This window comes from Aythya fuligula, chromosome 17 (assembly GCF_009819795.1).
Source record: "Aythya fuligula isolate bAytFul2 chromosome 17, bAytFul2.pri, whole genome shotgun sequence".
NCBI classification, from domain to species: domain Eukaryota; kingdom Metazoa; phylum Chordata; class Aves; order Anseriformes; family Anatidae; genus Aythya; species Aythya fuligula.
Genome location: NC_045575.1, coordinates 5,730,798 through 5,758,378, shown reverse-complemented (window position 1 = coordinate 5,758,378; position 27,581 = coordinate 5,730,798). Strand labels below are relative to the sequence as shown.

The following is a 27,581-nucleotide window of genomic DNA, read 5'->3' as shown; positions in this document are numbered from 1 at the left end:
TCACCTGCACAGGGCTTTCCCTTTCCGGGTACGTATTTCACTTTCTGGGGTACCCGCACCTGATGTCTCCAGTCTGTGGGGAGCACAAAGCTAACCCCAAGGGGCTCTGTGCAGCAATTACACCTGCTGCCATCCCTAGCAGGAGTTAGGATGAAGGTTACGAGGTCTGAAATGGGCTGGTTGGCACTTTGTTCAAGGAGAAGCTTTAATTTAGACGCTCACCCGAGGAGCCCATGCTGGGATGAGCACACGCGTCCCCTTTCCTCCTCCTCATGGGCGAGCTGGTCCCTTGCAAGCAGCGATTCTGCCTTTAAGGGTGGCAATAAACGGGTCGGAGAGATTTTATGGGATCCTCGAGATGGGAGCGATGCAAACAGAACTCCCCAGCACCGCAGCTCGGACGTACGGGGCTGTCCAGGAGACCCTACAGGTGGGCACACATCCTATGGATCAGCTCTTTCACGAGCTGGGCGAGCACACCAGAAACATGGGCAGAGCTGAACCACCCCGCACAGATATTCTGGATATTTGGCACCACGAGGTGCCGGGATATCTCACCCAAAAGGGACGGAGCCGTTCCCTTCTTGCCAAAGCATTTGGGCCACAGCAGGGCAAAGGAGAGCGGTCTGCAAAGCGCCCCAAAGCCCATGCTGGGAGGAAAAGCCATGAGCTTCCCCAGACCCCCCCCCCAAATCCTGGCTCGGGGCAGCCTCCAGCAGCTCTGGGGGGTTTCCCTCTGGGAATAGGGGAGCGTTCCCCCGGCTGCAGGCAGCGACAGCCAGAGACGTAAATACCGCCCGAGCTCAAACTGCAGTGCAATTCCTGGCATTTACGGGGCACGGGTTAAAAAAAAAAATAAACCCCGCTGAAATTTTCTCTCCTGATGGCTTCTGTGGTTAGACATGCCTTTCGATAACCAAAACGGTTTGCAGCAGCAGATGTTTTTTTCCTAAAACAATCCCACTAGCAGCATGGCCACTTCTGTGCTCCCAGCACCAAACGCAAGGGAGGGGAGGACGGGAGGGTCCCAAGGGGCTCTAAACGCCCCTCTGCACCCACTGCCCTTCCTTCCATCATCATTTTGGTGGCTTCCAGAGCAGGAAATTACCCACAGTCCTGGTAGATGTCCTATAAAAAATAAAATAATAAAGTGGAATAAAATAAGGAAGAATAAAGTAAGTAATAAAATAAAGAAGAAGAAGAGCGAAGAAGGAAAGAGTGAAGAAGGAAAGAAGAAAAGAAATAAGAAGAAAAAAATAGAAAAGAAGAAGAAAATACAACACAGTACATAACAAAATAAGAATAAAATATGAATAAAATAAAAATAAAATAGGAATAAAATAAAATGCAGGGAGGCAAAAAGGTAAGCAGGTGCCGAGCCGCCCCGGCACACCCCACACCAGGTTTCCCCAGGTAAAAGCAGGCCTGGGACCAGGGGTGAGGCGTGTTTTCCCATGGCACGGCCTCGGACAGCTTGAATTATTCATTTCCTTCTCGATCGGTGTCTGGATTTCGTAAACGGGCGAGATGTGAGCGTTGTTACTCGGCAACCCCAACCGCTTCATTTCTTAACCAGGAGTCGCTCCCAGCAGGACCCGCTTGTCCCGATGCACCTCGTGCTCACCTGTGCCCCCTTCTCCTGCCCCCGTGCGAGCCCGGACCCCATTGGCACCAGCTCCATCCCCGCTGCCCCCCCAGAATCCCCCTGGGACCCTCACCCCCTGGTCCCCTTCCCAAAGCAGCGTCCTTGGGGAGCCAGGGGGGCAGTGGTCAATTGAAAAATAAATTGAAAAATATGGGTACGGATTGTGGATCTGATCCCGTCAGCCCGCAGCTGAGGTCACCCACGAGAAATATGGTGGGGAAATAGGGAAATACCACGGGGGGGCTGCAAGCTTTGCCCCCCGCAGCAAACTGTGCCTGTCCCCTCCAGGGCTCAGCCTGGGCTGCGGGTGTAGTGTTAGTGGGGTGGGGGGAGGAATGCCAAGAAAATTGGGGTTTGAAGGGCCAGAAGCCCCCCAGGTGACCACCAGCTCCACATTTCACACCCCATGTCCAGCTGCCAAGCCATGCGCGTTTGGGGTTTTCTATAGGATTAGACCTGAAGCTCTTCCTTGGGGGGCAACAAGATGTCCCTGGTATATTTTTGCCCCTCAATACACACCCCAGCGCTTCTGCGGGTGGGTTGCCTTCTTGAAACCCGGTCTCCCCCCACCAGAACATCTCCTTTTCCTCCTCCATCCACCCCAAAACACCACCCGAGCACCCCACCGGCCGTGTTAGGCTGTTCCCCGTGGCCCCCCACCCCACAGACATGGGGGCCAGGCAGCCCCAGGAGCTGAGGGGGACCCATCCTGGCACCCCCCACGGCCGATCCAGCCGGGTTTAAGCCCCCTGGACCCCAAACCACCCCCCAGTAGCCCCCACCCCACCCCACAGCCGGCCCCTGGCACCCATGGGTGCTGCCGACTGGGGGGGGGGGGGGGGTGAGGAGGGGCCTTCCCCAACCCCTCTAGATACCCAGCAGCGGGGGGCAGCCCCCCAGCAGCGACCCCCGGGGCCGTGTCCCTGTCCTTATCCCTGTCCCCAGCCCTGTCCCTGTCCCTGTCCCCGACCCCCCCGGCCCCATACGCGGCCCCCCCCAAGGCCCCGCTCTCGCGAGGCGCCGCGGGGAAGATGGCGGCGGCGGGCGGGAGGAACCTGCCCTGGTGAGGGCGGGCGGCGGGCTTGGGGACGGGGTTTTTGGGGGGGTTTTGAGGGGTTTTGGGGGGACCGGGGGGTGTGTGGAGGGGATATGGGGGGGTCGGGGCACCGGGTTGATCCCCGCTGCCCCCCGCAGGGTGGAGAAGTACCGGCCGAGGGAGCTCTCCGAGCTGGTGTCGCACCGGGACATCCTCAGCACCAGTGAGTAGCGGGGGGACACCAGCACCCCCAGTACCCCCCAACCCCACCAGCACCCTCCCACCAGCACCCCCAGTACCCCTCCAACCCCCCCAGCACCCCCAGTACCCCCCAACCCCACCAGCACCCTCCCACCAGCACCCCCAGTACCCCTCCAAGCCCCCCAGCACCCCCAGTACACCCCATCCCATCCCCACCAGCACCCTCCCACCAGCACCCCCAGTACCCCCCCATCCCCACCAGCACCCCCAGTACCCCTCCAACCCCGACAGCACCCTCCCACCAGTACCCCCAGCACCCCCACAGCACCCCCCATTCCCCCCAGCACCCTCCTACCAGCACCCCCAACCCCTCCCAGCACCCCACCACCACCCCCAAGTAACCCCCCTTTCCCCCCTGTACCCCCTCATTCTCTCCAGCACCCTCCCAGCACCTCCTCATCCCCCCCCACCTTCCCATTCCCCCCACCACCCCCACCATCCCCCCAGCACCCCCCATTCCTCCCACTACTCCCCCATTCCCCCCACCACTCCCACCAGTACCCCCCCAGGGATGCTGTGATCGTGCTCAGGCCATCCCCAGAACCCCCCCCCCCCCTCACCCACCCCCCTGCGCCCCCTCCCCAGTCCAGCGGTTCATCAGCGAGGACCGGCTGCCCCACCTCCTCCTCTATGGCCCCCCCGGCACCGGCAAGACCTCCACCATCCTGGCGTGTGCCCGGCAGCTCTACCGGGATCGAGAGTTCAGCTCCATGGTGCTGGAGGTAAAGGGAGGGGTGTCCTGGGGGGGGGCACCCAGCTTTGGGGCGAGAGGGAGAGCCCCCCTGCACTCCCGCTGCTACCTCTGTCCCTCCAGCTGAATGCCTCGGACGACCGGGGAATCGACATCGTCAGGGGGCCCATCCTGAGTTTCGCCAGCACCAGGACCATCTTCAAGTAGGCTTCTCCATGCCTCAGGGGGTGGTTTTGGGGTGGGCTGTGGGGATTTGGGAGCTGGGAGCGTTCCTGGGGGCCGTGCTAAGAGGAGGCACCTCCAGCCCCAGTCTGGCAGCTCCTGAAAGGGGGGTTGGGACCAGATCCACCCCTTTCTGCCCCATCTCAGGAAAGGCTTCAAGCTCGTCATCCTGGACGAAGCCGATGCCATGACCCAGGACGCCCAGAACGCCCTGAGGCGAGGTGAGGGGCACCCAGGGGGGGCTTGGCAGCACCCTTTGAGCCTTCCCCGTTGTACGAGGCTGCGGGGGCTCCATCCAGCTCCTCTCCTCCCTTGCAGTGATCGAGAAGTTCACCGAAAACACACGTTTCTGCCTCATCTGCAACTACCTCTCCAAGATCATCCCCGCGCTGCAGTCCCGCTGCACCCGATTCCGCTTCGGGCCCCTCACCCCGGAGCTGATGGTGCCCCGGCTGCAGCACGTCATACAGGAGGAGGGGTGAGCCGGGGGGGCTCTGCCACACACCCCCTTTCCCCCTGCTCCTGCCGCAGGGGCTGGAGACCACGGGGGTGCTGAGCCGGTCCCGCTGCAGCCCCCATCTCACCTTGCAGGGTGGATGTGAGCGAGGACGGGATGAAGGCGCTGGTGACCCTCTCGAGCGGTGACATGCGCCGAGCCCTGAACATCCTGCAGGTAAGCGAGCGTGGCTGCGGGCGCTGGCGCCTCGTGTAAGCTGGCACCTCGGTGGGCCCTGCAAACTGGGAGCTCTTCGTCCCTCCTCCACCTCCTCTTCCTCAGAGCACCGCCATGGCCTTCGGGAAGGTGACGGAGGAGAACGTCTACACCTGCACGGGGCATCCCCTCAAGTCCGACATCGCCAACATCCTCGACTGGATGCTCAACCAGGACTTCTCCACCGCCTATCGCAGTATCCTTTTCCTTCTGCCTTGGGTTTTATCCCCGTTGCCATAAATCCTCCTTTTTTTTGGCCACGGGTTCCCACCCTCCTGCTCCGGCTGGGGTGGGGCTGGCTTCATGCCGCTCGCTGGGGAGGGTCCCGCTCCCATCGGGGTTGTTGGATCCTGCAGGGAATGTGTGTAAGGATCCCCTTCACTCGCTGCCATCTCAGAAATCACCGAGCTGAAGACGCTGAAGGGCTTGGCCCTGCAGGACATCCTGACCGAGATCCACCTGTTTGTGCACAGAGGTAGAGGTCTGCGGGGCCGGCTCCTGGCTCGCCGCCCCAAAAAAACACCCGAACTCACACCACCTCCTTCTTCCCGCAGTCGATTTCCCACCCTCGGTCCGCATCCAGCTGCTGATCAAGATGGCAGACATCGAGTGAGTCTGCCTGCTCTTGGCTTGCTCCGTCGGGACGCTGGTGCTGCTGCAAGGCGTTAATCTCCCCTGCCTCCTGCCGCAGGTACCGGCTGGCTGCAGGCACGAGCGAGAAGGTTCAGCTGAGCTCCCTCGTCGCGGCTTTCCAAGTCACCAGGGACCTGATCGTGGCCGAAGCCTGAGCCCGGCGTGGTGGCTGCGAGCGTCCTGGCCTGCAGGGCGTCCTGAGCAGAAAGCCGAGGCGCCCGTTGGCAGCTCCGTGCGGCTTCGTGGTTCCTCTTTGCACGCCCTGGGCCCCCACCTGGGGTGTGCCAGAGCAGCCTGTTTTTATACGCTTCACCGGGAAATGCAAACATCTCTAAAGCCAAGCAGGTTGTGTGGTTGTTTTCTTTTTTCTCCCCTACAGCCGCAGCTGAAGGGAGGTGATCGAGCCTCACCCCCTGCCTGCGTCCCATTGCAAAGGCCCCCGTGGCAGCTCCGGCTTCTCTGAGGCTTTGGTGCCTGCAGCCCTCAGCAGCGCAGCTCTGATGTTCTTTGGTCGAGGGGAAGAGCTCAAAGCACAACCCTGCCGACCCTGGGGAGCTCAGCAGAGCTTAACTGCGCTGCTGCCGGCCCACGTAGCAGCTGTGGTGCACCCACACGAGCTGCTGGCACCTGCCTGCAGCACTCCTGGGGCCCTCCGTGCAGGGACGAGCTGCCCCAGCTGCTCACGGGTTGAAAAGTAGAGCCCTGGCAGTTTGCAGGTCATATATTTTCCAGGAAGTCTTTGGGAAAAGACAGCTTTTGGGGTTTAGCTGCTCGCAAAGGAAAACACTGCAGGGAACTGCTTGCAGGAGATGTTCCCCGTCTTCTCCTCCACCAGCTGGGGTCAGCCCAGGGCTCCTGCACGCAGGAGGGCACCAAGCACGTGCTGTCCCTGCAGCCACCAGCTCAGCTGGAGCGAGAGGCGTCCACGAGACTGCTGCGTGCACGGCAAGGCTGCACACCAGGCACACGCTGCGGGCGAGCTGTTCGAGCGCCAAGTCCTAGGGGCTGGCGTGGGGGCAGAAAAAGCAAGCGAGGAGCGAAAGCAGGGGGCTAGGCGAAGCCACGTTCTGCTTTCACAGCTAACCACGAGGACTCATCCTCCCCGGCGCCCACCACTGACCATCTGCTCCTCTCCAGAGCCCAGCGAGCGGCTCTGACTTACCCAGAGCTGCAGCAGCAGGAGGGGCTGCTCCCCGGGCCCCCGCCTGGCAGCCCCAGTTCACCTCTACGAGCCACGAGGGAAGAAGAAGTGAGGAATCAACCATCTTTTATTCCGTCAGCGTTGTCACCCAGCCCGCAGAGACCGGCTCAGGTTCGTCCAGCTCGTGCCCAGACCACGGGAACGGCAGAGCCCGCGGCCCTCCGGCAGCTGAAGTACGGGCTGGGCCCGTCGGGGCCGGTGGGGGGGCCTGGTTGTGGCCCCCGTTTCGCACCGCCAAGCGCTCTGCTCGGCCCGCAGCTGCTAATCCTCAACCCACAACATTGCACTTGGAAGCAAAAGCACCTGACCCAAAGCCTGCAGATAGCAGGGGGACAGGGGGACTCGCGTCCCCTGTGGGGTCACCAGAGCTGTCCCCACGTTGTACTGTGCCCCGTGCCCTCTGCATGCTTTTTTTTTTTTTTTTTTTTCCTGCTGGGTTCTAGTATTATTACACCAAAAAAAAAAAAAATATCTCCACGTTCACAGACAGCCCCAAAACGAGGGGAGTAACAATCCTTCCGCCCCACGGCTCACCAACCAGCACGACAAACCAGCGGTGCTCTGTGAGCCAGGCCAGCCCCGCCGCGAGGCAGGGGGCTCTCGCCTGCGTGCCTCTGGTCCCTCAGAAGGTCCGGTAGGTGAGGAACTCCTTCAGCTTCCTGGGAATGGGGAGTGCAAGGACCTGGTACGTCGTCAGGAAGGTGCGCAGGGCTTTGCGGCACAAGTGCTTGAGTGACGAGAGGACTCTTGGAGCCGTCCAGAACTGGACGTGGCCATCTCTGGTCCTGCAACGAGACCCGAAGAGGCCCTGAGCGAGCATCCACCGCCCCAGCACGGCGCAGAGAGAGAGTTAATATCCCCAAATATCCCGAGCGAATATCACATTCACTCCCCAAACTGGGAAACCAGCCTGCACCCTCAGGCTGGTTTGTCCTGGAGCTCCCCGCAGCAGATATACGCACCCTGTGGCAATGAAGCCACCGTGGGGAAAGTACATGCAGCACAGCCCGTTGGTCATGGGAGCAAACGCCACCGGGGATCGCAGCTCCAGTGCCCAGATCCTCAGGAGCCTAAGGAGAAAGGGAGGTGACAAAACGTCAGGCGGTGCCTGCAGCTGAAACGAAGCCTCCGGGGCCACCTGAACGCACACAAGTTGGGAGCAGGGCTTTATCCCGTGGATTTAGAGCCTCCCCGAAGTGTTACAGCAGGGCAGGAGCACTGTGCCCTGCAGAGCTGAGCCAGATGGGGACAGAGCAGGTGACAGCACTGAGGAGCACTGCAAGGGGACACAGGCCCTGGTTCATTGCTCAGGGAGGTGACAGCGCCTTGACCTTGCCAACTCCTCGCACAACCAGGGCTCTGAATGCGTTGGTGTCTTTGCCACGCAAAGTCTGCTCCCTGCTGGGACGCCCTGAACTTCTGAAACGTCCCTCCTTCCCTCCGGAAAGACCCCGAGGAGGGGTATTAACTCACCTGTCGTCCGCCACCGTGGCCAGGTAGAGGCCCTCTGGGGAGAAGCAGACCGACCGCAGGGAGCTGGTGTGGACGTCGCTGCTGTAATCCAGCGCCGAGTGCAGGGGGACGTGGCTGCGGGGGGAAAATACGCTCAGCCTGAGCCCCAGGCCTCGTTCAGCCCCACCAAACCCCCCCGACACCTCTCTACCCCGTTCCTCTGGCCCCCCTCGCCCCCCCAGCTCCGTACCGCAGCGTCCTCAGCTGCTCCCCCGTGTAGGGGTCCCACATGATGACGCAGGTGTCGTAGGAGGCGGTGACGAGGAGCGCTGAGTCTGGTGAGAAGTCGCAGGACACCACGCTGCTCTGGTGCCCCTCCAGCCTCCGGATGAGCGTGTAGGACCGCATGCTCCACAGCAGCGCCTGCGGGGCACGGGGTGGGGGATGAGGCCGAGGCTCCCCGCGCTGTCACACGGACCCAGGACAGCACGGAGAGCCCAGCAGAGGAGACGAAGCCAGCAAGGGTGGCTGAAACAGCTGTGATAACAGAAAGCACCCAAATACCTCCCCAACCATCTCTCCACACCACACCCCAACGCCTCGGCGGTCAGCAGCATTCCTGTGCCCACCCCAGATCCTCACCCAGCACGGTGTGGGGCACGTTGGTGCTGGGAAGTCCAAGGAACGAGGCTGGCTCTCACCTGCCCCTTCCCACACGGGGACTTCTCCCGTAAAGGGGGCAGAGGGAGCGTGGCACTCCATGGGACCGACTCCCACCCACCCTTGGGGACTCACCGACTTCTCTCCAGCAGCCGAGCAGAGCATGCTGCAGTCAGGAGAGATGGAGCAGCAATAAACCCACTGCATGTGGCCCGTCAGCACCTGGACCTGCCGCCCTGGGGACAACAGACACGGGAGTCATCAGAGACACAGCTGAGTCACCGGGGACAGGCCCTGCCCCGCCTGCTGTCTCAGCCCCACTCCTAAGGAGGAAAACGCATGTGGGGTGGGGGAATTTCCTTGTGCCCATCCCAAGCTCTCTATCTGCAGCACCTTCCTGCAGTCCCCAGGTCCCAGCTGGGAGGGGATGGCTCTGCTCTGTCCCAGGACCCCCCCTTCTGCCTCAAACACCGTCCCCAGAGATCCCCTCCCACCTTCTCCCCTTCCAAGCTGTGCTCCTGCCCTCTCCTCGCCCACAGCAAAGCACAGCCTGGGGAAGGGCTGACCGAGCACCAGGGGCACCCCTGCTCGCTCCTACCATCTTTGCTGAGGTCCCAGACACGCAAGGTCCTGTCCCGTGACGCCGACACCAGGATGAGGCTTCCATTGGGAGCGAAGCTCAGGTCCCTGACGACGTCCTGGTGCCCCAGGAGGCTGAAGAGAAGGTGTCCTGCGGGGAGCAGCCGTATCAGCCCTGTCAGCGCCTGTCCTGCTCACCCTTGGGAAATATTTAGGGAAGGACAGAGCCGGGGAGCAGGAAGGGCAGAGAGAGCAGCCTGAACTCATTGCTGCCACATCCCCGGTGCCACGGAGCACCGCTCACCTGTCTGCACCTCCCAGACTTTGATCTGCCCGTCGTTGAGCCCCGTGGCCAGCACCAGGCAGGACAACCCCGCGGCAGCGTCGGGGCCCCCCGCCGCCGGCCAGGCGCTGAAGGCCAGGCCCCAGACGATCTGGCCGCACTCCAGCGTCTTCTCCTTGGCTCCCCCTCGGCTCCGCGCCTCCGCCTTGCCGCCGCCGTGGCCCTTGCGCTCCGAGGCTCTGCAGCTGCGGGGAGGAGAAGGGAAAAGGGGGGCAGAGCGGGCTGGCACCGCGTCCTCCAAGGCGGTGTGTGCCCCCCACACCCTCTTACTCACAGCTCGGCCTCCTCCAGCGGCCAGGGGATCAGCTTGACCAGGCAGTGGCCCTGCGACCAGGCGAACCAGGCGCCGTCGGGGGAGAAGGCCACGCTCCACGTCTCGCAGCTCGACTTCCAGTCCGACTGCTGCGGCCGCCCCGGCTTCAGCTCGGCCAGCAGCACGGGCTCCTCTGGGCAACGGGGACGGCACCAGCGCCGTCAGAACCCGGTTCCCGGTTCCCTGCTCCCCTCCCTTCACCCTCAGCCCTCCCCCGAGCTCCAGGCTCCGGGCTCCATCCCCCGGGAGCCCCGAGCTCCCGTGCCCGGCCCTGCCCTCACCTGCGCTCGGCTTCATGGCGGCGGCGGCGGCGCCCGCCCCGGGGAGGCCCCGCAGGCCCCAACCGGGCTGGGCGCGGCCTCCCCGGCCTCTACGGAGGGAACCGGGCCGCTGGCAGCCCCCGGCCGGCCTCCTCCTCCCTCCGCACGGCTGCTGGAGGAGGGCCCGGACCGCCCCGTGCGGGGCGGGGGCTGCGGGGCAGGGCCGCGGCTGGAGGCCGGGCCCCGAGGCCTGCACTTGGCGCTGAGGGGGGGGACGGGGACGAGGTTGGGGTCGGGGATGGGGTTGGGGTTGGGGTTGGGGTTGGGGTTGGGGCCGGCCCTTCCTCCCTCCCGGAACGGGTCTGACGGTAAACACGGCCCCGGGACAGCGCCAAGCTAAACACGGCCCCGGCTGCTGGCACCGTGACAGGGCCAGGAAGAGGCAGCCAAGGGTGGTGGAACCCCCCGGGGGCACAGCGTGTGACAAGGGGACAGCCCCTGGTAGTGGCACCCCGGGGACACAGCACCCACAAAGTGACAAAGTGACACCCTGATAGTGGCACCCCGGGGGCATAGCACCCACAAAGTGACACTCCCTGGCAGTGCCACCCCAGGGACACAGCACCCACAAAGTGACAAGGTGACACTGTCCATATGGGGTCACCCCCTGGCGGGGACACCCACCCACAAAGTGACACCCCCCAGTAGTGGCACCTCAGGGACACAGCACCCACAAAATGACATGGTGACCCTCCTGGTAGTAGCACTCCGGGGGCATAACACCCACAAAATGACAAGGGGACACCCTCTGTCAGTGCCACCTCAGGGACACAGCACCCACAAAATGACAAGGTGACAGTGTCCATACGGGGACACCCCCCTGCAGTGCCACCCCGGGGGCATAGCACCCACAAAGTGACAAGGTGACACCCCGATAGTGGCATCCCAGGTATACAGTACCCAGAAAGTGACACCCCAGGGACACAGCACCCACAAAGTGACAAGGTGACACTGTCCATACGGGGACAACCCCTGGCAGTGCCACCCACCCACAAAGTGACACCCCCCAGTAGTGGCACCTCAGGGACACAGCACCCAGAAAATGACAAGGTGACCCCCCTGGCAGTGCCACCCTGGGGGCAGGGCACCCACAAAGCAACAAGGTGACACCCCCTGGTAGTGGCACACCAGGGACACAGCACCCACAAAGTGGCACCCCCCAGCAGTGCCACCCTGGGGACACAGCACCCACACAGTGACACCCCCTGACTCCTGGGCATGGCACGCAGCCCCCCCCGGTGCCCCCCAGGGATCACCCCCCCACACCCAGCTGCTGCCTGGGGACACGAGGGGTGGGGGGACACCTACCACATACGGGGACAGCCCCCCAAAAACCTGGGGACAGTCCCTGACAGCTCCCAGCTGTGACAGGACCGAAATTACCCCCCCTGGAGGGGGGGGGCACCCAAAGGGTCCGGGTGGGGGTCACCGGGCGCAGGGGACGTGCCTCAGTTTCCCCGCTGCTAGGCGCGGGGCTTAGGATGGCTTTGGCCATGCGGGTGACACAGGTGGGTGGGCGTGGGGAGAGGGGGGGGGGTCCCCGATGAGCCCCCCCCACGCCCCCCCCCCGGGCTGTGCCGCCGTGTCCGTGGGCACGGGGCCAGCCCACCCGAGCTCGCCCGCGCGCTCCGGCTCGCTGCCTCCTGCTCGCTCCGGCACGGAGGAAAACAAACCGAGGAAGGACGCAGCGAGGAGGAGGAGGAGGAGGAGGAGGAGGAGGAGGAAGCAGGGCCTCGCTGCCCCCCCCAAACCTTGCAGCCCCCCCTTCCCCCCGTGGACCCCTAGGTGCCATGCCAGCATGGCCAAGAGCACCTCGCTGCGCTGCCGGGTGCTGGAGGGGAAGGATCTGCCCGCCAAGGACGTGTGAGTGCCGCCGGGGGGGTCTCAGCCCCCCCACCCCATGGGGGACGTGGAATAGGGTGGGCTCTGCTCTCCCCCCGGTTTTGGGGCTCCCCGCTCACCCCTCCGTGCTGCCAGGGATCCGTTTCCCTCATGGGGGGGTTTCCCTCAGCCCCCCACCCCTTTTGCTGCCCCCCCCCCCCAGCAAGGGGGGCTCGGGGCGTTCCCCCAGGGCTGTGGTAGCGCTCTTGGGGTGCGCAGCCCCCCCAGGGACCTTTTGGGGTGCCCCCATCTCAGGGCACGCAGCCAGGGGGTCCCCACCGGGACCGTCCCGTCTTTGGGGCTGGGGGCACCTCCTTTGGGGTCCGGCTCCTGGCTGAGCATCGCCCCGGGGTGGGGGGCTTGGGAGTGGGGGGTTCGGGAATTGGGGGGGCCCCAGCATTGCCCCACACCCCCAGCACCCAGCCGGGAGGGTGCGGGGCACCCACCGGGGAGGAAGAGGCAGGATCCGTCCCTTGTCCCCTGGTCCTGGGGCACGGGCGCTGCTTTTCCGCCCCGCTGGAAAAGGGTTAAGGCCGGGAGGGAACCTGGGCCAGGGAAAAGCGGGTGTCACCGTGTCACCGTGTCACCGTGTCACCCTGACACCGCCCCAGCCCCGAGCCCAGGTTGCTACAGAAACTCAGGGCTCGGTGCCACCACCGGCACCGACACCTGGGGACATGGGGACAAGCGGCTCGGGGTGGCCCCGGGGGCCCCAAAGCTCAGAGTGCCGACCCCGTGGAGGGTGCCAGCTGTGGGGTCCGGCTGAGGACACCCCCCCCAGCAGCACCCTGGGGTGCTGACCCCCGTCCCCCGTCCCCTTCCCACCCCCAGCTCCGGCTCCAGCGATCCCTACTGCGTGGTCAAGGTGGACAACGAGGTGGTGGCCAGGTAGGGGAGCGTGCCCCGCTCGGAGAGGGGACACGGGGACTTTGTAGGGGGGGTGGGCGCACCCCCTCCTTCCCCTCCATGTGCCCACGGGGGTCCCGCACCCGCAGGACGGCCACGGTGTGGAAGAGCCTGAACCCTTTTTGGGGTGAGGAGTACACCCTGCGCCTGCCCCGCGGCTTCCGCAGCCTCGCCATCTACGTGCTGGACGAAGACACCATCGGGTAGGGGGGGCAACAGGGTCGTGGGGGGGGTCCAGGGGGTGGCATTGAGGCTCTGCCACCCGAGGGTGGCCGTCCCCATCGGTGTCCCCCTCGCAGGCACGACGATGTGATCGGCAAGGTGTCGCTCAGCCACCAGCAGATCTCGGCTGAGCCGTGGGGTGAGCCGGGGGGTTCGGGGATTTTTTGGGGGGGGCCCAGAGGGGCCATCCCCGTGCTGCTGGTGCCCACCCCGTCCCCCTCGGCAGGCATCGACGGCTGGCTCAGCCTGGCGCCCGTGGACCCTGATGAAGAGGTGCAGGGCGAGATCCAGCTGGAGGTGCAGGTGCCCGAGCAGGGCCACCCGCGGGTGCTGCGCTGTCACCTCATCGGGGCCAGGTAGCGGCACCCAGGGGTGCTGGGGAGGGGGCTGCGCCCACACCGGGCTCTCATTTTGGGCTGGCAGGGGTCGGCGGAGCCGTGAACGTGGGTGGAGTGCTGAGGATGGTGGTGGCACATCCCGTGGGACAGACAAGGGGACGCGCCGCGTCTCTCCCCGCTGGCTGCAAGCTGGGGGGAAACTGAGGCACGCCCCGAAGGCTGCGGGTGGCGTCGGGGTGGGCTCAGACGGGGCTGCTGGGTTTGGGGTGGCAGTCTGCGTGTTCTCACATGCGTGTGTGTGTGTTCACACGTGTGTGTGTGCGTTCACACGCGTGTGCACACGTGTGGCTGTGCGTGCCCGCGCGCCCGCAGGCAGCTGGCAGAGGCAGGAGCAGCATCCCGCTGCCATGGCTACCGAAGCGGCTACCAAGGCAACGGGATGGCCACGGGGACAGCCAGGAGGGACAGCAGCGTCCCCCGCTGGGCCACCTGCCCCCCCCTCATCCAGGGACAGGGTGCCAGCACCCCCCCGGTGCCATCCTGCCACCTCACTGCACCCCCACCCTCCCGCAGGGACCTGGCCCCCCGGGACCCCTCGGGCACCTCGGACCCCTTCGCCCGGGTGTCGTGCTGCGGGCACACGCAGGAGACGGCCGTGAGTCCGGGTGGCAGCGCGGTGACACCGTGGGGGGACGTCCCCAAAGGCTGGGGGGTCCCGTGGGGACCTCGTCCCCTGCTGCCACCAGCCCTGTCCCCGCAGGTGATTAAGAAAACCCGCTTCCCGCGCTGGGACGAGGTGCTGGAGTTCGAGCTGGAGGAGGGCGAGCTGGGGGACGCCGTGCTGAGCGTGGAGGTGTGGGACTGGGACATGGTGGGCAAGAACGACTTCCTGGGACGGGTGAGGGCCTCGGGGGGCGCGGGGGGCACCGGTGCCACGGTGTGCGCCCCCCCTTTGGCTCAGCTTTCCTCCCAAAAACCCAGGTGGAGCTCCCCGTGGGCACCCCGGGTGCCACCAAGGGCTGGTTCCAGCTCCTGCCCTTCGCCAGCAGCGCCGAGGAGCCGGGGTGAGCACGAGAGGCATGAGGGTGCCGGGGGGGGGGGTGTCAGGATCCGTCCCAGCCTCTCCCTTCGTGGTGTCGTTGCAGGGGGCGCCTGGGGTCCCTGCGGCTGGCGGTGCGGCTGGTGGAGGAGCAGGTGCTGCCCCCACACTGCTACCAGCCCCTCATCCAGCTCCTCGCAGAGCCCATCCGCTGCCCGGGCCAGGTGGGTGCCGCAGGGTGGGGACACGCTCGTTGTCCCCCCCCCCAAGCCTTGTGGCAGCCCCCTGCCCACCCTGCCCTCCCCGCAGCCCCCGGCCGGCACGGCCCTGGCCGTCCTGGAGGAGGTGAGCTCGGGGGAGAGCCGGCAGGACGTGGCCACCAAGCTGGTGAAGATCTTCCTGGCGCAGGGGCTGGCCGTGCCCTTCCTGGACCACCTCATCGCCCGCGAGCTGGCCAGGACCAGTAAGTGCTGGGGGCTGGCTGCCCCCTCCCCAAAAACCCCCTTTGGGAGGCAGAGCGGGGCCACCAAGGAGGACACGGGGATGTCCTGCTGTCTCCCAGCGGACCCCAACACCCTGTTCCGCTCCAACTCGCTGGCCTCCAAGTCCGTGGAGATGTTCATGAAGGTGAGCAAGGGAGGGGGACGTCGGGACACGGGCACGGCGCCGGGGACAGCTCGGGGACAAGGAGGGTGGCTCGTGTCCCACCAGGTGGTGGGGCTGCCCTACCTGCACGAGGTCCTGAAGCCCGTGGTGAACCGCGTCTTCGAGGAGAAGAAGTACGTGGAACTGGACCCCTGCAAGATGGAGCTGAGCCGCGGCAGGCGAGTGCGGGGACACGTCCCCGTCCTGGTGTCCCCCTGTAGCATGGGGACCACCCCCTGCAGCGGGCGTCCCGGTGGCGAGCCGGCGGTGTCCCCGCAGGAGGATTTCCTTCAAGGGGTCCCTGTCGGAGGCGCAGGTGCGGGAGAGCAGCTTGGGGCTGCTGCAGGGCTACCTGGGGGACACGGTCGATGCCATCGTGGGCTCGGTGGAGAAGTGTCCCCCGCTCATGAGGGCGGCCTTCAAGCAGCTCCGCAGGCGGGTGGAGGAGCAGTTCCCCTCGGAGCAGCACGAGGTGGGGGCCACGGCGGGGCCAAGGGGGGGCCACAAAGTGCCAGGAGGTGGCCGAGCCCTGAGCTCTGTCCCCCTACCCCGGCAGGAGGTGCGTTACTTCTCCATCAGCGGCTTCCTCTTCCTCCGCTTCTTCGCCCCCGCCGTCCTCACCCCCAAACTCTTCGGCCTGCGGGAGCAGCACGCCGACCCGCGCACCGGCCGCACGCTCCTGCTGCTCGCCAAGGTGTGGGGAGCCTGGGGACAGGGGCATCGGGGAGGGACGGGGACACCCGAGAGGGATGGAGACCACTGGGAGGGATGGGGAGCCCAGAAGGGACAGGGACCCCAGAGGCATTGGGGATGCCACTGAGGGAAGGGGACCCCAGAGAGGCAGGGAGACCCAGGGGAGGGAAAGGTTTCCCATAAGGGGACAGGGACCGCAGGGAGGGCAGAGCCATTCCTGTCCCCATGCCACATGCCATGACCCACCCCACTTGTCACCATGCACCAAGCACGGGGCAGCGCTGCCTGCTCGGGTCCCACCACCCCGTGCCGCCCCCTTTCCCATTTTCCTCCCCCAATTCCCACTCCCACGGGGGACAGGACATAGTGGGGGGGGACAAGCGCCAGGTGTTGGGGACGGGACCCGGCAGCGTGAGCCCTTCCTACGTGGGGCAGGCGCTGCAGAGCATCGGCAACCTGGGGCTGCAGCTGGGCAAGGAGCCCTGGATGGCCCCGCTGCACGCCGTGCTGCTGCCCAGCATCACCCGCGTCAAAACCTTCCTGGACAGCCTGGTGGAGGTGGACGGCACCCACGGTGAGCATTTGGGGCACATCAGGCACCCCCTGCGTGGTACCGGGGGGTGAGGGTGGCACCAAACCCTACAAAAACCCCCAGGACCCCGGGGGGTGCTTCCCCATTTAAAGGGGGAATTCAGGCTCCGGTTTTGGGGCGTCCTCGGGCTGGGCGAGGCGGTGGCACCCCAAGGCGATGCCCCCACCTCAATGCCACGGCCGCAGCGGGCGAGGAGCCGGTGTTGGTGGCACCTCTGTGCCCCACGGCCACCATCAAGGAGGGCTTCCTGCACGTGCGCGAGGCCGAGGAGCCCTCCTCGCTGCTGCCCCGCTTCGCCTTCAAGAAGAGGTACTTCTGGCTCAGCGCCGAGGCTCTGTCCTACTCCAAGACCCCTGAGGGGCAGGTGGGTGCTGCTCACGACCATCCCCACAACCCCACCGGTGGGTGTCAGGGCCGTGGGCGCAGCGACCCGTCCCGTTTTAGGGTCCCCAGGCGCGTTGCCGCATCCCCGTGGCGCAGATGCGGGCGGTGGAGCGCGTGGACGAGGGCACCTTCCCGCAGCCCCACGTCATGCAGGTCGTGGCGCAGGACGGCGCCGGGCAGCTCCGCACCACCTACATCCAGTGCAAGGTGGGGGCACCCACCCCGCACCCTTGGGACACTGGGGACACCCCCCTCCAAGCCCAGCACCCCTGGGTGCCCCCGCCCAGGACACCAGCAAGCAGCCCAGGGGGAAGCGAGCAGTGCCTGAGGGTGGTGGGAATAGTCCCAGTCTCAAATGCAGCTCTACTGGTTGTACTGGGAACAGTGGGGTGCCAGCCTCGGTTGTATGGGAACACTGGGGTATCCTACACTGGTTGTAATGGGGTCACTGGGGTGCCTGCCCAACCTGTGCTGGGATCAGTAGGGTATCCAGCTGTATCCGTACTGGGGTCACTGGACTATCAGCTCTTATTGTACTGGGGTCACTGGGGTATCCAGCTATATCCCTACTGGGATCACTCCAGTTGTACTGGGGTCACTGGGGTACCCAATGATATTTGTACTGGGGTCACTGGGATTCCACCTCTAACTATATTAGGGCCATAGGGATACCAGCCCTGTCTATACTGGGATCACTGTGGTACCAACCCTGTCTGTATTGGATGTACTGGGGAACCATCCCTGTCCATACTGGGACCACTGGGGATCCATCCCTGCCCCCACAGTGCCACCTCCCCCCCATCTCCAACCCGGACCCCTCTGCCACTAAACCGCCACTTGCTGTCCCCGCGGTGCCACCCCTTTGGGGACGCTGTGGGGTGGAACTGTGACCTCTGGCACCTCGAGGGGGGACACCCGCTGGGTGCCACCCCCACCCCGTGTCCCCGCAGGGCGCGCAGGAGCTGTGGCAGTGGCTGTGGGCGCTGCGGCAGGCCAGCAGCACCAACCAGACCATGCTGCCCACTTGCCACCCCGGCGCCTTCCGTGCCGCCCGCTGGTCCTGCTGCCTGCAGCCTGCCCGCACCGGTAAGGCCGGGGACCTATGGGTGGGGTGTGGGGGTGTAGGGGGGGTCCCCAGCAGGACCCCCCCACCCACCCAGATCCTCCTGGGCAGCACCCGGCTGCAGCAGGACCCACGGTGCCGTGGCCCTGGGTGAGTGGAGCGACCCCCTGGACCCCGCGGCGGCGGCGCAGAGCCTCTACGGGCACCTCCGGGCAGCGGGGGCACGGCTGCGGTGAGGCGGGGAGGGGGGGGCTGTGCGGGGTGCCCAGCACCCATGGGTGCCCCCCCGGCATGGCTCAGGGTCCTTGTCTTGCAGGGAGGCAGCAGAGGGGGGGCCTGAGGGCGGCGCGGCGATGGAGCCCCCCCAGGCGGGGCAGGGAGGTAGGGGCGCACGGGGGGCGCGCGGGGACCCCCACCCCAGCAAGGCGCGCGTAAATACGCACGGACGCGCGTGCAAACCCACGCGTGTGCGCACCCACGGGTGTCTCCTCCGCTAGGGGACAGCAAACACCCGCGGGCACACGCACGCGGGGCCGCGCCTGGCTGGGTGCGCGCTCGCAGCCCGCAGTCGGACGAGCGCACGGGTGGGTGCGTGGGTCGCGAGTGGGGGCCGGGGGTCGCGGGTGGGCGCTGACGCTGCCGGTGCCGCAGGAGGAGCCGCGTGGGGGCGGCTGCAGGAGGTGCTGCGGGACCTGGACATCGCCCACGAGGCCTTCGCTCGCCGCCACGGCGCCGCGAGCCCGCCCACGGACACGGACACGGACACGGACACGGACACGGACGCGGCCCCGCCGCCCGCCACTTAAAGGGTGGCGGCACCGCGGCGCCGGCTGGGACTACAGCCCCCAGCATGCCCTGCGCCGCCAGGGGCCCGGCCGGCCCTGCCCGCGCCGCAAGGCATGCTGGGAGTTGTAGTCCTCGCCGCCTTCCTCCGTTCCGCTGCCCCCGTGGACGCGGGGACAGCGCAGCGGGGGCGTCCCACGGACACGCAGGAGGTCGCGGGGTGCACGGCTGGGTGTGCAAGGGCTGCAGGGGCCACGCGTGGGCTGCGGTGCATGGAACACGAGTGGCAGTGCTGCTGTGATCTGGGGGGATGGGGGGCGAGATCTCCACGGGGGCGCGGGCACGCGTGGAAGAGCGCGTGTGCACGTTTGCGTGGCTGTGAGCGCACGGGTGTGCACAAACACGCAGCACACGTGTGCACGCACACGGCATGCACAAACACGAGTGTGCACACATGCATCATGCACGCACACATGCGCGCACACACATCATGCACCCACACGCGTGTGCACACACATGCAGATTCCCACCACAGCCCCGTGTCCCCATGGCACATCTCCAAACCTCACCCTCCGCGACACCCCCCGGGTGACAAACACCCCCCCGCGGCGGTGCCACCCAGCACCCCGTCCCCAGCACGGCACGGGCGCGAGGGCGCGCGGTGCGGGGACGCAGCGGGACACGGCGTGGCGTGTATTGAGTAACACCGAGACGTACACATGGCACCGGCTTGGACGCGGCTCCGTGGGGCGGCGGCGGGTGGCACAGGCGGCACGCGGCGGTGGCGGCTCACGCGCGAAGGGGCCACGGGTGGACGCGGCGCAAAGCACCAGCCCGCCGCGCTGGTGGCCAGCCGGGATGGGGACGGGGACGCGCGGCGGGTGGCACCGGAGGGGGGTGAGCCCACCCGGCAGGGCTGCGGCGTCGGCGGCGAAGCGGCGCGGGCGGCGGGGACGGCGGCGTGGGGCCGAGGGGGTGGCGGGGAGCCCCTCGCCCCGGCCTCAGTCCTTCAGGGTGGCCTCGGAGACGCCCTGGGCCAGCAGCTCGGCCAGGACGTTGTCCAGGTAGTTGGGGTCGGGGTAGCCGTGACCCGTCAGGTTGGAGCCGAACTCGGTCTTGTGGTGGATCTCGTTCCACACCACCGTGTCCGACTCGCCCGTGGTGTTGGAGGTGCCGATGGTGAAGATGAGCCGCCGGTCCCAGGCCACGATCAGCAGCTTCAGCACCTGCGGCACGGCCACCGCTGCGTCCCTCTCCTCCGGCACGGGCACCCCAAGGACGTGCGGGGCCGACCCCTGGGACCATACCCACGCGGGCACATCCCCACCCCGGCACCCACACCACCCCCGGGGATTTGGGGACGCTCACCTTCCTGCCCTTCTCGTTGTCGGGCAGGTAGCAGTGCCGCGGGAAGCCGCGCGCCGTGAACTTCTTGCCGGGGTTGGGGTGCTCCGGACCCTGGTGGGACGGCAGAGGGGTGAGCAGGAGGCACGGGGACACCGGGATGGGGGTCCCGGGGGACGCGGGCAGCTCACCTGGATGCCGGTGGGGATGTCGTAGACGATCCGGATGGTTTTGGAGTCGGTGTAACCCGGGAGGGAATGGGGGATGAGGTGAAACTCCATCTTCCCGGGGGGCTGCGTGCCCGTCTTCTCCCCGTAGATGGCCTTGCAGGTGGGGCACTGCAAGCTGCCGTCCTGCGGGGGCGCACGGGGTGGGCATGGGGACCCATGGGTGCCCAGCCCTGTGCCACCCACCCAGAGCGGGTGACACGGCCCCCACGGCGTCCCCAGGCGGGTCTCACCTTGTTGCCGTTGTTGTACATGGCCACGAGGCACAGCAGGTGGTACATGTGCCCGCACTTGCCCAGCTTGCCCACCAGCTCCGGCTTGATGCCGCGGTGGCTCAGGACGCCCTCGTAGCCCGAGGAGGTGACGAGACGCTCCATGCAGATGGTGCAGTCCTGGGACGGGGTGGGGGGGCACGGTTGTCACCCTCCCTACCCATCCCTTGCCCTCCCGACGTGCCAACCCGCCCCTACTCACCTCATCCGGGGGGGTCTTCACCTTCTGGATGTAGCGCCGCACCACGTCCTCCGGGTTCTTGCCTGCCATGGGTGGGGAGATGCCGGTCAGAGCCTGCCCACCTTGCCCCCTTTTCCCCGTTTAGGGGATCGCCAGCAGCTCCTTACTCTTTTTGAGGTGCTTCTTCTTGGTTTTCCTGCAGATGCCGCTGACCCCGGGCACGGGCTTGATGTCGCTCTTGCTGACGGGCGGCGGGTGCAGGATGGGTTTGGGCGCGCGGGTCAGGCAGACGGGCAGCCCGGCGGCGCACATCAGGATGCCCGTCATCCCTGCGAGGGGACAGGCAGCGCTGTCTGCACGGCCATGGCACCCCCATCCCTGGCCCACCCCCCTGGAGCACCCTTGGGTGCTCGTGGTGGCACCCCGCCCCCGTTACCTGCCAGGGCGGGATGGACGGGGCCGGTGCCGTTCAGGTTCTTGACCGGGAGGGCTGGCACCCTGCGCAGAGAGGGGAGGGAAGGGGCTCAGCGGGGCTGGCGCTGTCCCCCCGGCACGTGGCACGTCCCCAGGGTGGGGTGTGGGGCAGGGTGTCCCCTCGTCAGCCTCGCTGGCACCCTGGGGACACTGCTGTGGCACAAGGGGATGTGACCTGCTGCGGTGTGACCACCTCTGGGGACCCAACGGTGTGTGTCCTCCCTGCTGCCCCAGAGGGTGCCAGCCCCAAGGAGAGGACACCGGGCACTGCCCCCACTCCGGGCACCCTGCTGGCACCCAGCGGGGGCTGCGCATGGGTGCTCCTCGTCCCCAGCAGCTCCCACAGTGGCAGTGGTGGCCTCGGGGACTGCTGAAGAAGCCACAAGAACCCATGACCCCCGTGGAGAGATGTCCCCTGGCCCTGCCCTCTCGGTGGCACCGTTGGGGTGACATGCACCGAAGGGAGAAACGGAGGTGGCACACGTGGCCGTGGGGGTGCCGCTGTGCCCGCGTGCGCCCATGCGTGCATCCTCTGTGCGCGTCCCCGTGCGCTCGGTGCGCCCTGGGGGCTCGTGGCGGAGGTGGAGGCGGCTGTGCCCATGGGTGGGTGGGCGCTGTCCTGCCCCAGGGTGGCTGCTGGTGGCTGGGGGGGGCGTGGGGAGAGCCCCCCACACCGCAGCGGTGCTGTTAGTGCCCTCCCGGCCACCTCTCCCGCTCCCAAACGTGACCAGCTGGGTGTGATCCTCACCCCGACCCCCATGTCCCCACGCACAACCCCGTGGCCACAACGTAAGCACAAGACCCCAGCCCCGGGCAGGATCTGTCCCCTCTCTGCCCCCCCCAGACACCCTGGGCCATCCTATAACCGTGCCTGCCCCCACCTGCGGTGTCCCCATCGTCTCCAAACCCACCCTCAGCCACACCACAGCAGAGCCAAGGCTACAGGGGCCAGCGGTGGCCTCGGCGCTCCTTGTCCCCTCCTACCTGTCCATGGGGCCGCGCAGGACGGGGGCTGCGTGCTGGCACGGGGACAGGGACGGGGACAGCTTGGCCCAGCACACGGAAGCGAAAGCAGCGCGTCAGCAGAGGAAGGAAACACGGCAGGGGCTCGGCGACCCTGCGTGCCCCCCCCTGTCCCCAACCTCACCGCCACGTCCCCTGCCCCAGCCGGCTGTGGGCTGCGGTCACGGGCAGCGGGGGACACACAGAGGGATGTCCCCGCACTGGGCAATGCCCCCCAGCTGCCCCACGGAGCCCCACAGTGCTTGTTCTGTACCCCAGTCCCAGGGGACAGGCACATCCGCGGGGCGGGGGCCAGCAGGTGTTCCCACGGCACGCGCCCCAGAGCGGAGGTGGCACCTGGCGCGCTGTCACCGTCACTGCACAGAGCTGTCCCGCTGCACCTCCCAGCCCGTGGTGGCAGGAGGCGGGGAGGGATGGGACAGGATTTCCTTCCCCTTGTCCCCCCACCAGGGCTCAGTGCCAGCCCTGGGTGCTCGCTCCCCTCCTGGCAGCTCCCACCGAATAGCTGGGGTCTGGATCCGGGCTGGTTCCCAGAATCCATCCACTGTCCCCTGCTGTCCCTTGGCTGGTGACAGCCCCGTGCCCAGAGCCCCGCGGGGACCCCTGGCCAACCCACAGAGGGATACGGCCACAGGGACTTGGCCATCGTGCTGCTGGCCTCGGTGACATTCCCTCGGCACAGGGGACACCAGGCTGCGGTGCCATAACCACGAGTCCCCCACAGCCCTGCTTGGTGGCACGGGGACACTCTGGGGTGACAGACCCCACGCTGGACAGTGGGGACACAACCACCCTGGGAGCTGGCACCACTTCTCCTCCAGCCAAAGTGGCACGGCACAGCGTGGCACAGAGTGGCACAGCATGGCATGGAGTGGCATGGAGGGGCACGGCACGGCACGGCACAGCACAAATCTCCACAGCCCTGGGCATGGGCACCGTGGAACAAGGATGTGCCACCACGTCCCCATGCCTGGCGGTGACACGGTGACCGAGCGGTGACAACTGGCGCTGTTCCATGAGACAACACATCCCATGCCACCTCCCCTCCCCTCTGCCATGCCGCCACCCTGTGCCACCCCACCCAGCATCCACAGCCACACCACACACGTCCCCTTCCCGGGGCCACCCAGCTTACCCCGGGGGCACCGCGGCGCGGGCGCTGACGCCGGCCCCCCGCTGCGTGCCGGGCCGGTTGAGATTATTGAGGCCGGGCAGCTGCGCACCGCTGGGCGCGCTCTGGCTGCGCCCAAAAGCCCCGGCGGGCGCCCTCGGCGTCTCCCCCTTGGCCACGCCGCCCGCCGCCGTCCCCGTCCCCGCCGGCCACAGCGTGCCACCGGCGAAGGTGCTGCTCTGCCGCACGGGCAGCGTCCCCGCGCCGCCGGGGTAGAGCTTGCGGCGCTGCGAGGCCAGGATGGCGTTGGAGGCGGCGCGGGTGCTGTTGACCAGCAGGCACTGCTGGCACGAGCAGGGCTGCCCCGTGCTGGCGCCCACCGGCCACGACTGGGATTTGGGGATGGAGCCCATGGTGAGCGGGTAGGCCAGGTCCATGCGGCGCCGCAGGCGGCGCTTGCGCTGCGTCTGCCGGTTCATCTGCGACATGCTGCTGAAGTAGATGAGGTAGCAGAAGCCCAGGGAGGAGAGGTCCAGCCACGGGTGCTGCTTCTCGTAGGCGTTCTGGATGGTGATGCAGATGTCCATGTCGTAGGGCGTCCACGAGCTGTTGTCGTTCTCCCACTCCCACACGATGCCCTTCCCCGGCGCCGAGGACGGGTCGTAGAAGTTCCTGCGCACGGGGCGCATGGTGCCTGCGGGGACACGGGGCTCAGCGCACGCCTGGGCTGCTCCCAGCCCACCAGCCACCCCCCCTAGGGAAAGGGATTTTGGGCACGAAGCCCCGCAGGGTGCAGGACAACCACCCGCAGCCACCGGGAGCGATCGATAGCGGTGTCTGCAGCGCGCTGCTGCCTGCACAGCCCTCCCCGGGGACTCGTGGAGCGGTCACGGCGGTGTTTGCGCTCCCACACCACGTCCTGGCTGAGGGAAGGGTGATGCTGCTCGACCCCGAGCGCCTTTTTCCATCCCTTCAGCCCACACGTCCCTGGCTGGGGACACATTTCCCGGTCAGGAGGGGTTTCCTGACAGCTGGGAACCAGGGCTTGCTGTCACGGCGTTGTCCTCGGCTCGGCCCCCGTGCAAAGCCAAGTTCTGCTCCCTCCCTATTTATCTGCAGCCAAAATGGTCTCGGCAGCAGCCTCGCAGCTCGCCCAGACCTACAGGGTGCACGTCGCAGCCCCCAGCCCCGTGCCCCTGCACCTTGGCCGCGCCGTGCCCTGCTCAGACAGCACGCTGCGCCTCCATCCCCGGCCGGCAGCGTTTGCCCAGCCCTATTAACGACTCTAATAAGGGTCATTAATCACCAGCCGGGCAGGCAGCAGCGCCTGGCCCCAGCTGCCGCCTGGTGCTGAGGCAGCGCTGCCCGTGGCCCCGTGGGGGGGTCCGTGCTGCCTCAGCCCCCCGAGAGCAGCCCTTACCCGCTCGGGTCCTCACCCCAAACCCTCTGCCTGCTCACACCGCACCCCGCTCACAGCCGTGCCCTACATCCCGCTGCCCATTCATGTCCACGTCCCAAACCCCACTGCTGGCTCACGTCCACATCCTGCTCACATCCGTGTCCCGCATCCCACTGGTGTTTGCCCCCACCTCCCACATCCCACAGCCTCCCCGTATCCACGTCCCTCCTCCTGCTGCCCACTCGTGCCCACGTCCCACCCGTGTCCCGCGGGTGCACGCCCCTGCTGCTCGGAACGGGGTCACCTCATTCCACACCCATGGCTTTGTCCCCGTGCCAAGCTCCCCCCCGGTCCCCAGCCTCCCAGCCCACGCTGGAGTGGCACCAGCAGGACCTCCAGCATGGCCCCTCATGTCCCCGAGCACCACCGACTTGTCACCTCGGCAGGGGACAGCCTGCAGCACCCACTCTGGTGGCACGCTGCACCCCAAACCCACCCCGGCACAGGCACGTGTCCCCAGGAGCACCCAGCACCGGGAAATGGGACATTTGGGGACCTTGCAGGCGAGCAGGGCGCACACCCACAAGGGTCCCACAGCACCCCCAGACCCCATCACTCGTCCCCAGTGAGTCCCCCGGGGCGCAGCCAGCACGTGCTGGTTTAGTGGGTCACGGTTAATGGGGTTTGGGCCGGGAGGCGGCGCGGGACGGGGCGTGATTTCCCCGAGGACGCCTGTCCTGGTTGTGTGGCCCAGCCGGGGGGGTGGCACGTGGCCACAGCTCCCCCCCAGCCCCCAAAGTGGGGCCTTTTCCAGGGGGGAAGGGAATGGGGAGTGAGGAGTGGGCCCAGGGGGAGCAGGGGAGGATAGGAGGAATGGGACGGACAGATGGATGGGGAGGGGAAGGACAGATGGACAGGTGGGGCAGTGGGTGGGTGGGTGGATAGATGGATGGATGGATGGATGGATGGATGGATGGATGGATGGATGGATGGATGGATGGATGGATGGATGGATGGATGGGTTGATGGGTGGGTGGACAGACAGACGGATGGATGGGTGGAGAACTGGATGAATGGACGGATAAATGGATGGATGGATGGATGGATGGATGGATGGATGGATGGATGGAGATGGAGATGGAGATGATGGAGATGGATGGGTGGATGGATGGAGAACTGGATGGATGGATGGACGGACGGACGGATGGATGGCTGGACAGATGGTCAGTCAGGTGGACGGATGGAATGACAGACACACACCAGGAGGGCTGGCTGGACAGACACACAAATGGAATGCTGGCCAAATACGCCGTGCTACGCTGGGACGGGTGGGCGCATGCATGGAACAACAGAAGGAAGGAGCAAATGAAGCAGCAAAGCGAGGACACGGACAGACGGACACACCCTGGGACAGACAGACCCATCCATCCCCTGCCATCCACCCCCAGCAGACCCCTGGCTGCCCGCACACCCATCCCAGCACCTCCCCTTACCCGTGTCCTGCCGGAACTGGTGCATGGACTGCAGGTCGATGACGTAGGGCGCCAGCTGGACGTCGACCTGGCCCAGCACCACGCTGCCGCGGGCGTCCTCCTTCAGCACGTTCTCGATGTGGTGGCAGACGGCGGCCGAGTAGGGCCGCCAGCGCCCGTGCTCGTTCAGCCACTCCCAGACCACCACGCGGGCCAGGTTTTGGGGGGGGAACCCCAAAGTGCCGGAGGCCAGCAGGGCCCCCGCTCCCTGCCGCGCCATGGCCGGGGCCGGCAGCTCAGCACCGCGCCATGCTCCGCACGGGGACGCGCGTCTCGGCAGCGGGGGATGAGATGTCCTCGTCCCTGCTCGCTGCTCCCACCGGCTCCGGAGCTCAGCGGGGGAGGGAGGTGACACCCAGACCCCCGGGGCACCCGGTCCTGCTCCACCGGGGCCACCGCCGCACCGCGCCAGGGCGATCCATCAGCCGGCACCGGGCATCGGGCACCGTGGGCACGGCTCCGGCTCCGTGTCCCCCAGGCTCGGTGGGGACACTGGGGACAAGTGACACGGAGCACCCTCTCTTCCTCTTCCTCCTCCGGGCCCAGACAATGTCACCAGTCGCTCCACAGCTCCGAGGACGCCACGGGGGTGTCACCTGCAAAACAGGACCGTGGCACCGGTCAGCCGTGCCCCTGCCCTCGCCGGTGACAGCTTGGGGACTGTCCCCATCACCCCGCAGAGGCCCTGGCTGTGCCCGCAGCCGGGTGGCACGGGCTGTCTGCCAGCCCCCCGGCCGTGACAGCAGAGCAGGGGGACAGGGGACAAGGGGGGGGACAGGCGGTGCGAGGACAATTGTTCCCAAGGCTCAGGGGGGCTCGGGGGGGGGACAACCAAAAAGCCAGCGAGTTCCACGTCCCCACACAGGCGGCTGCGTGCCGGGGAGCCCGCGGCCCTCCAGCTCCAGCCGGCACTGATTTATGATCTGCACTGCAGGCATCGGGCTGGGGTTAGCCCGGGCCGCATGTCCCGGCCCCCTCAGCCCCCCCAGCCGGCCCCAAACCCACCGCCACAGCCCCCCAGCCCCCGTGCGAGGGATGGAATGGGATGGGGGGGGGCTGTTGCACGGACACACGCCGAGCCACAGACAGACAGAGCGACACAGAGCCGCGCGCTGGCACCCGCTCCCGGTGACACAAACAGGCAGTGGGGACCCGCGCAGACAGACAGACAGGCAGGCAGGCAGACAGGCAGACGCACGCCGGGGCCCACGGCAGCACGACAACAAACACCCACGGGGACACGCACACGCACACGCACACACACACACACACACGCACACACACGCGTGTGCACCCGCGCTCTCGCCCGGCACCCACCGGCACCCCGAGCACCGCAAGAACCGGAGGGGCCCAACAACGCCAACGACCCCCCCGGGCTCCGTGGGCCACGGGGGGCAAGGGGGA

The 27,581-nt window shown here is 66.8% G+C and overlaps 4 protein-coding genes across 4 annotated transcripts; 2 read left to right on the top strand and 2 right to left on the bottom strand.

Moving 5' to 3' along the window:
• The first annotated feature begins 2,676 nt into the window (after positions 1–2,676).
• Positions 2,677–5,541, top strand: RFC5 (replication factor C subunit 5). The gene is made up of 11 exons (XM_032198989.1): positions 2,677–2,708; positions 2,840–2,904; positions 3,528–3,664; positions 3,757–3,836; positions 4,003–4,076; positions 4,174–4,333; positions 4,447–4,528; positions 4,634–4,763; positions 4,965–5,042; positions 5,122–5,176; positions 5,259–5,541. Exons 1-11 carry the CDS (start codon positions 2,677–2,679, stop codon positions 5,353–5,355), a joined length of 990 nt encoding a protein of 329 aa, XP_032054880.1. The 3' UTR covers positions 5,356–5,541.
• Positions 5,542–6,450: 909 nt separating this feature from the next.
• LOC116496057 (WD repeat and SOCS box-containing protein 2-like) lies at positions 6,451–10,172 on the bottom strand. The gene is made up of 9 exons (XM_032198931.1): positions 10,030–10,172; positions 9,710–9,881; positions 9,397–9,620; positions 9,112–9,243; positions 8,649–8,749; positions 8,104–8,276; positions 7,875–7,988; positions 7,364–7,471; positions 6,451–7,186 (listed from the first exon to the last, which is right to left on the bottom strand). Exons 1-9 carry the CDS (start codon positions 10,043–10,045, stop codon positions 7,024–7,026), a joined length of 1,203 nt encoding a protein of 400 aa, XP_032054822.1. The 5' UTR covers positions 10,046–10,172; the 3' UTR covers positions 6,451–7,023.
• Positions 10,173–11,866: 1,694 nt separating this feature from the next.
• On the top strand, positions 11,867–18,067 carry LOC116496171 (rasGAP-activating-like protein 1). Its single transcript, XM_032199083.1, has 19 exons — positions 11,867–11,931; positions 12,781–12,837; positions 12,945–13,058; positions 13,155–13,216; positions 13,304–13,433; positions 13,989–14,070; positions 14,176–14,313; positions 14,397–14,479; positions 14,561–14,678; positions 14,764–14,917; positions 15,017–15,081; positions 15,166–15,278; positions 15,379–15,571; positions 15,656–15,793; positions 16,228–16,366; positions 16,570–16,748; positions 16,838–16,975; positions 17,719–17,854; positions 17,943–18,067. Exons 1-19 carry the CDS (start codon positions 11,867–11,869, stop codon positions 18,065–18,067), a joined length of 2,229 nt encoding a protein of 742 aa, XP_032054974.1.
• Positions 18,068–19,474: 1,407 nt separating this feature from the next.
• Positions 19,475–26,397, bottom strand: LOC116495988 (E3 ubiquitin-protein ligase DTX1-like). Its single transcript, XM_032198776.1, has 9 exons — positions 26,139–26,397; positions 23,271–23,940; positions 21,075–21,136; positions 20,806–20,967; positions 20,660–20,721; positions 20,419–20,577; positions 20,150–20,311; positions 19,983–20,072; positions 19,475–19,840 (listed from the first exon to the last, which is right to left on the bottom strand). The coding sequence occupies exons 1-9, from the start codon at positions 26,395–26,397 to the stop codon at positions 19,616–19,618; spliced, it is 1,851 nt and encodes a 616-aa protein (XP_032054667.1). The 3' UTR covers positions 19,475–19,615.
• Positions 26,398–27,581: the final 1,184 nt, after the last annotated feature.

Excerpts from the sequence above, each read along its gene's own strand:
- RFC5 (XM_032198989.1), top strand. The coding sequence starts at position 2,677 with ATGGCGGCGGCGGGCGGGAGGAACCTGCCCTG. Across the intron at positions 5,043-5,121 it reads CCACCTGTTTGTGCACAGAG|TCGATTTCCCACCCTCGGTC; the intron begins GTAGAGGTCTGC and ends TTCTTCCCGCAG. Across the intron at positions 5,177-5,258 it reads ATCAAGATGGCAGACATCGA|GTACCGGCTGGCTGCAGGCA; the intron begins GTGAGTCTGCCT and ends CTCCTGCCGCAG.
- LOC116496057 (XM_032198931.1), bottom strand. Across the intron at positions 9,244-9,396 it reads AGTCTGGGAGGTGCAGACAG|GACACCTTCTCTTCAGCCTC; the intron begins GTGAGCGGTGCT and ends TGCTCCCCGCAG. Across the intron at positions 8,277-8,648 it reads CGGCTGCTGGAGAGAAGTCG|GCGCTGCTGTGGAGCATGCG; the intron begins GTGAGTCCCCAA and ends CGTGCCCCGCAG.
- LOC116496171 (XM_032199083.1), top strand. The coding sequence starts at position 11,867 with ATGGCCAAGAGCACCTCGCTGCGCTGCCGGGTGCTGGAGGGGAAGGAT. Across the intron at positions 14,314-14,396 it reads AGAACGACTTCCTGGGACGG|GTGGAGCTCCCCGTGGGCAC; the intron begins GTGAGGGCCTCG and ends CCAAAAACCCAG. Across the intron at positions 14,480-14,560 it reads AGCAGCGCCGAGGAGCCGGG|GGGGCGCCTGGGGTCCCTGC; the intron begins GTGAGCACGAGA and ends GTGTCGTTGCAG.
- LOC116495988 (XM_032198776.1), bottom strand. The coding sequence starts at position 26,397 with ATGGCGCGGCAGGGAGCGGGGGCCCTGCTGGCCTCCGGCACTTTGGGG. Across the intron at positions 20,968-21,074 it reads CGTCCATCCCGCCCTGGCAG|GGATGACGGGCATCCTGATG; the intron begins GTAACGGGGGCG and ends GTCCCCTCGCAG. Across the intron at positions 20,073-20,149 it reads ACATCCCCACCGGCATCCAG|GGTCCGGAGCACCCCAACCC; the intron begins GTGAGCTGCCCG and ends CCGTCCCACCAG.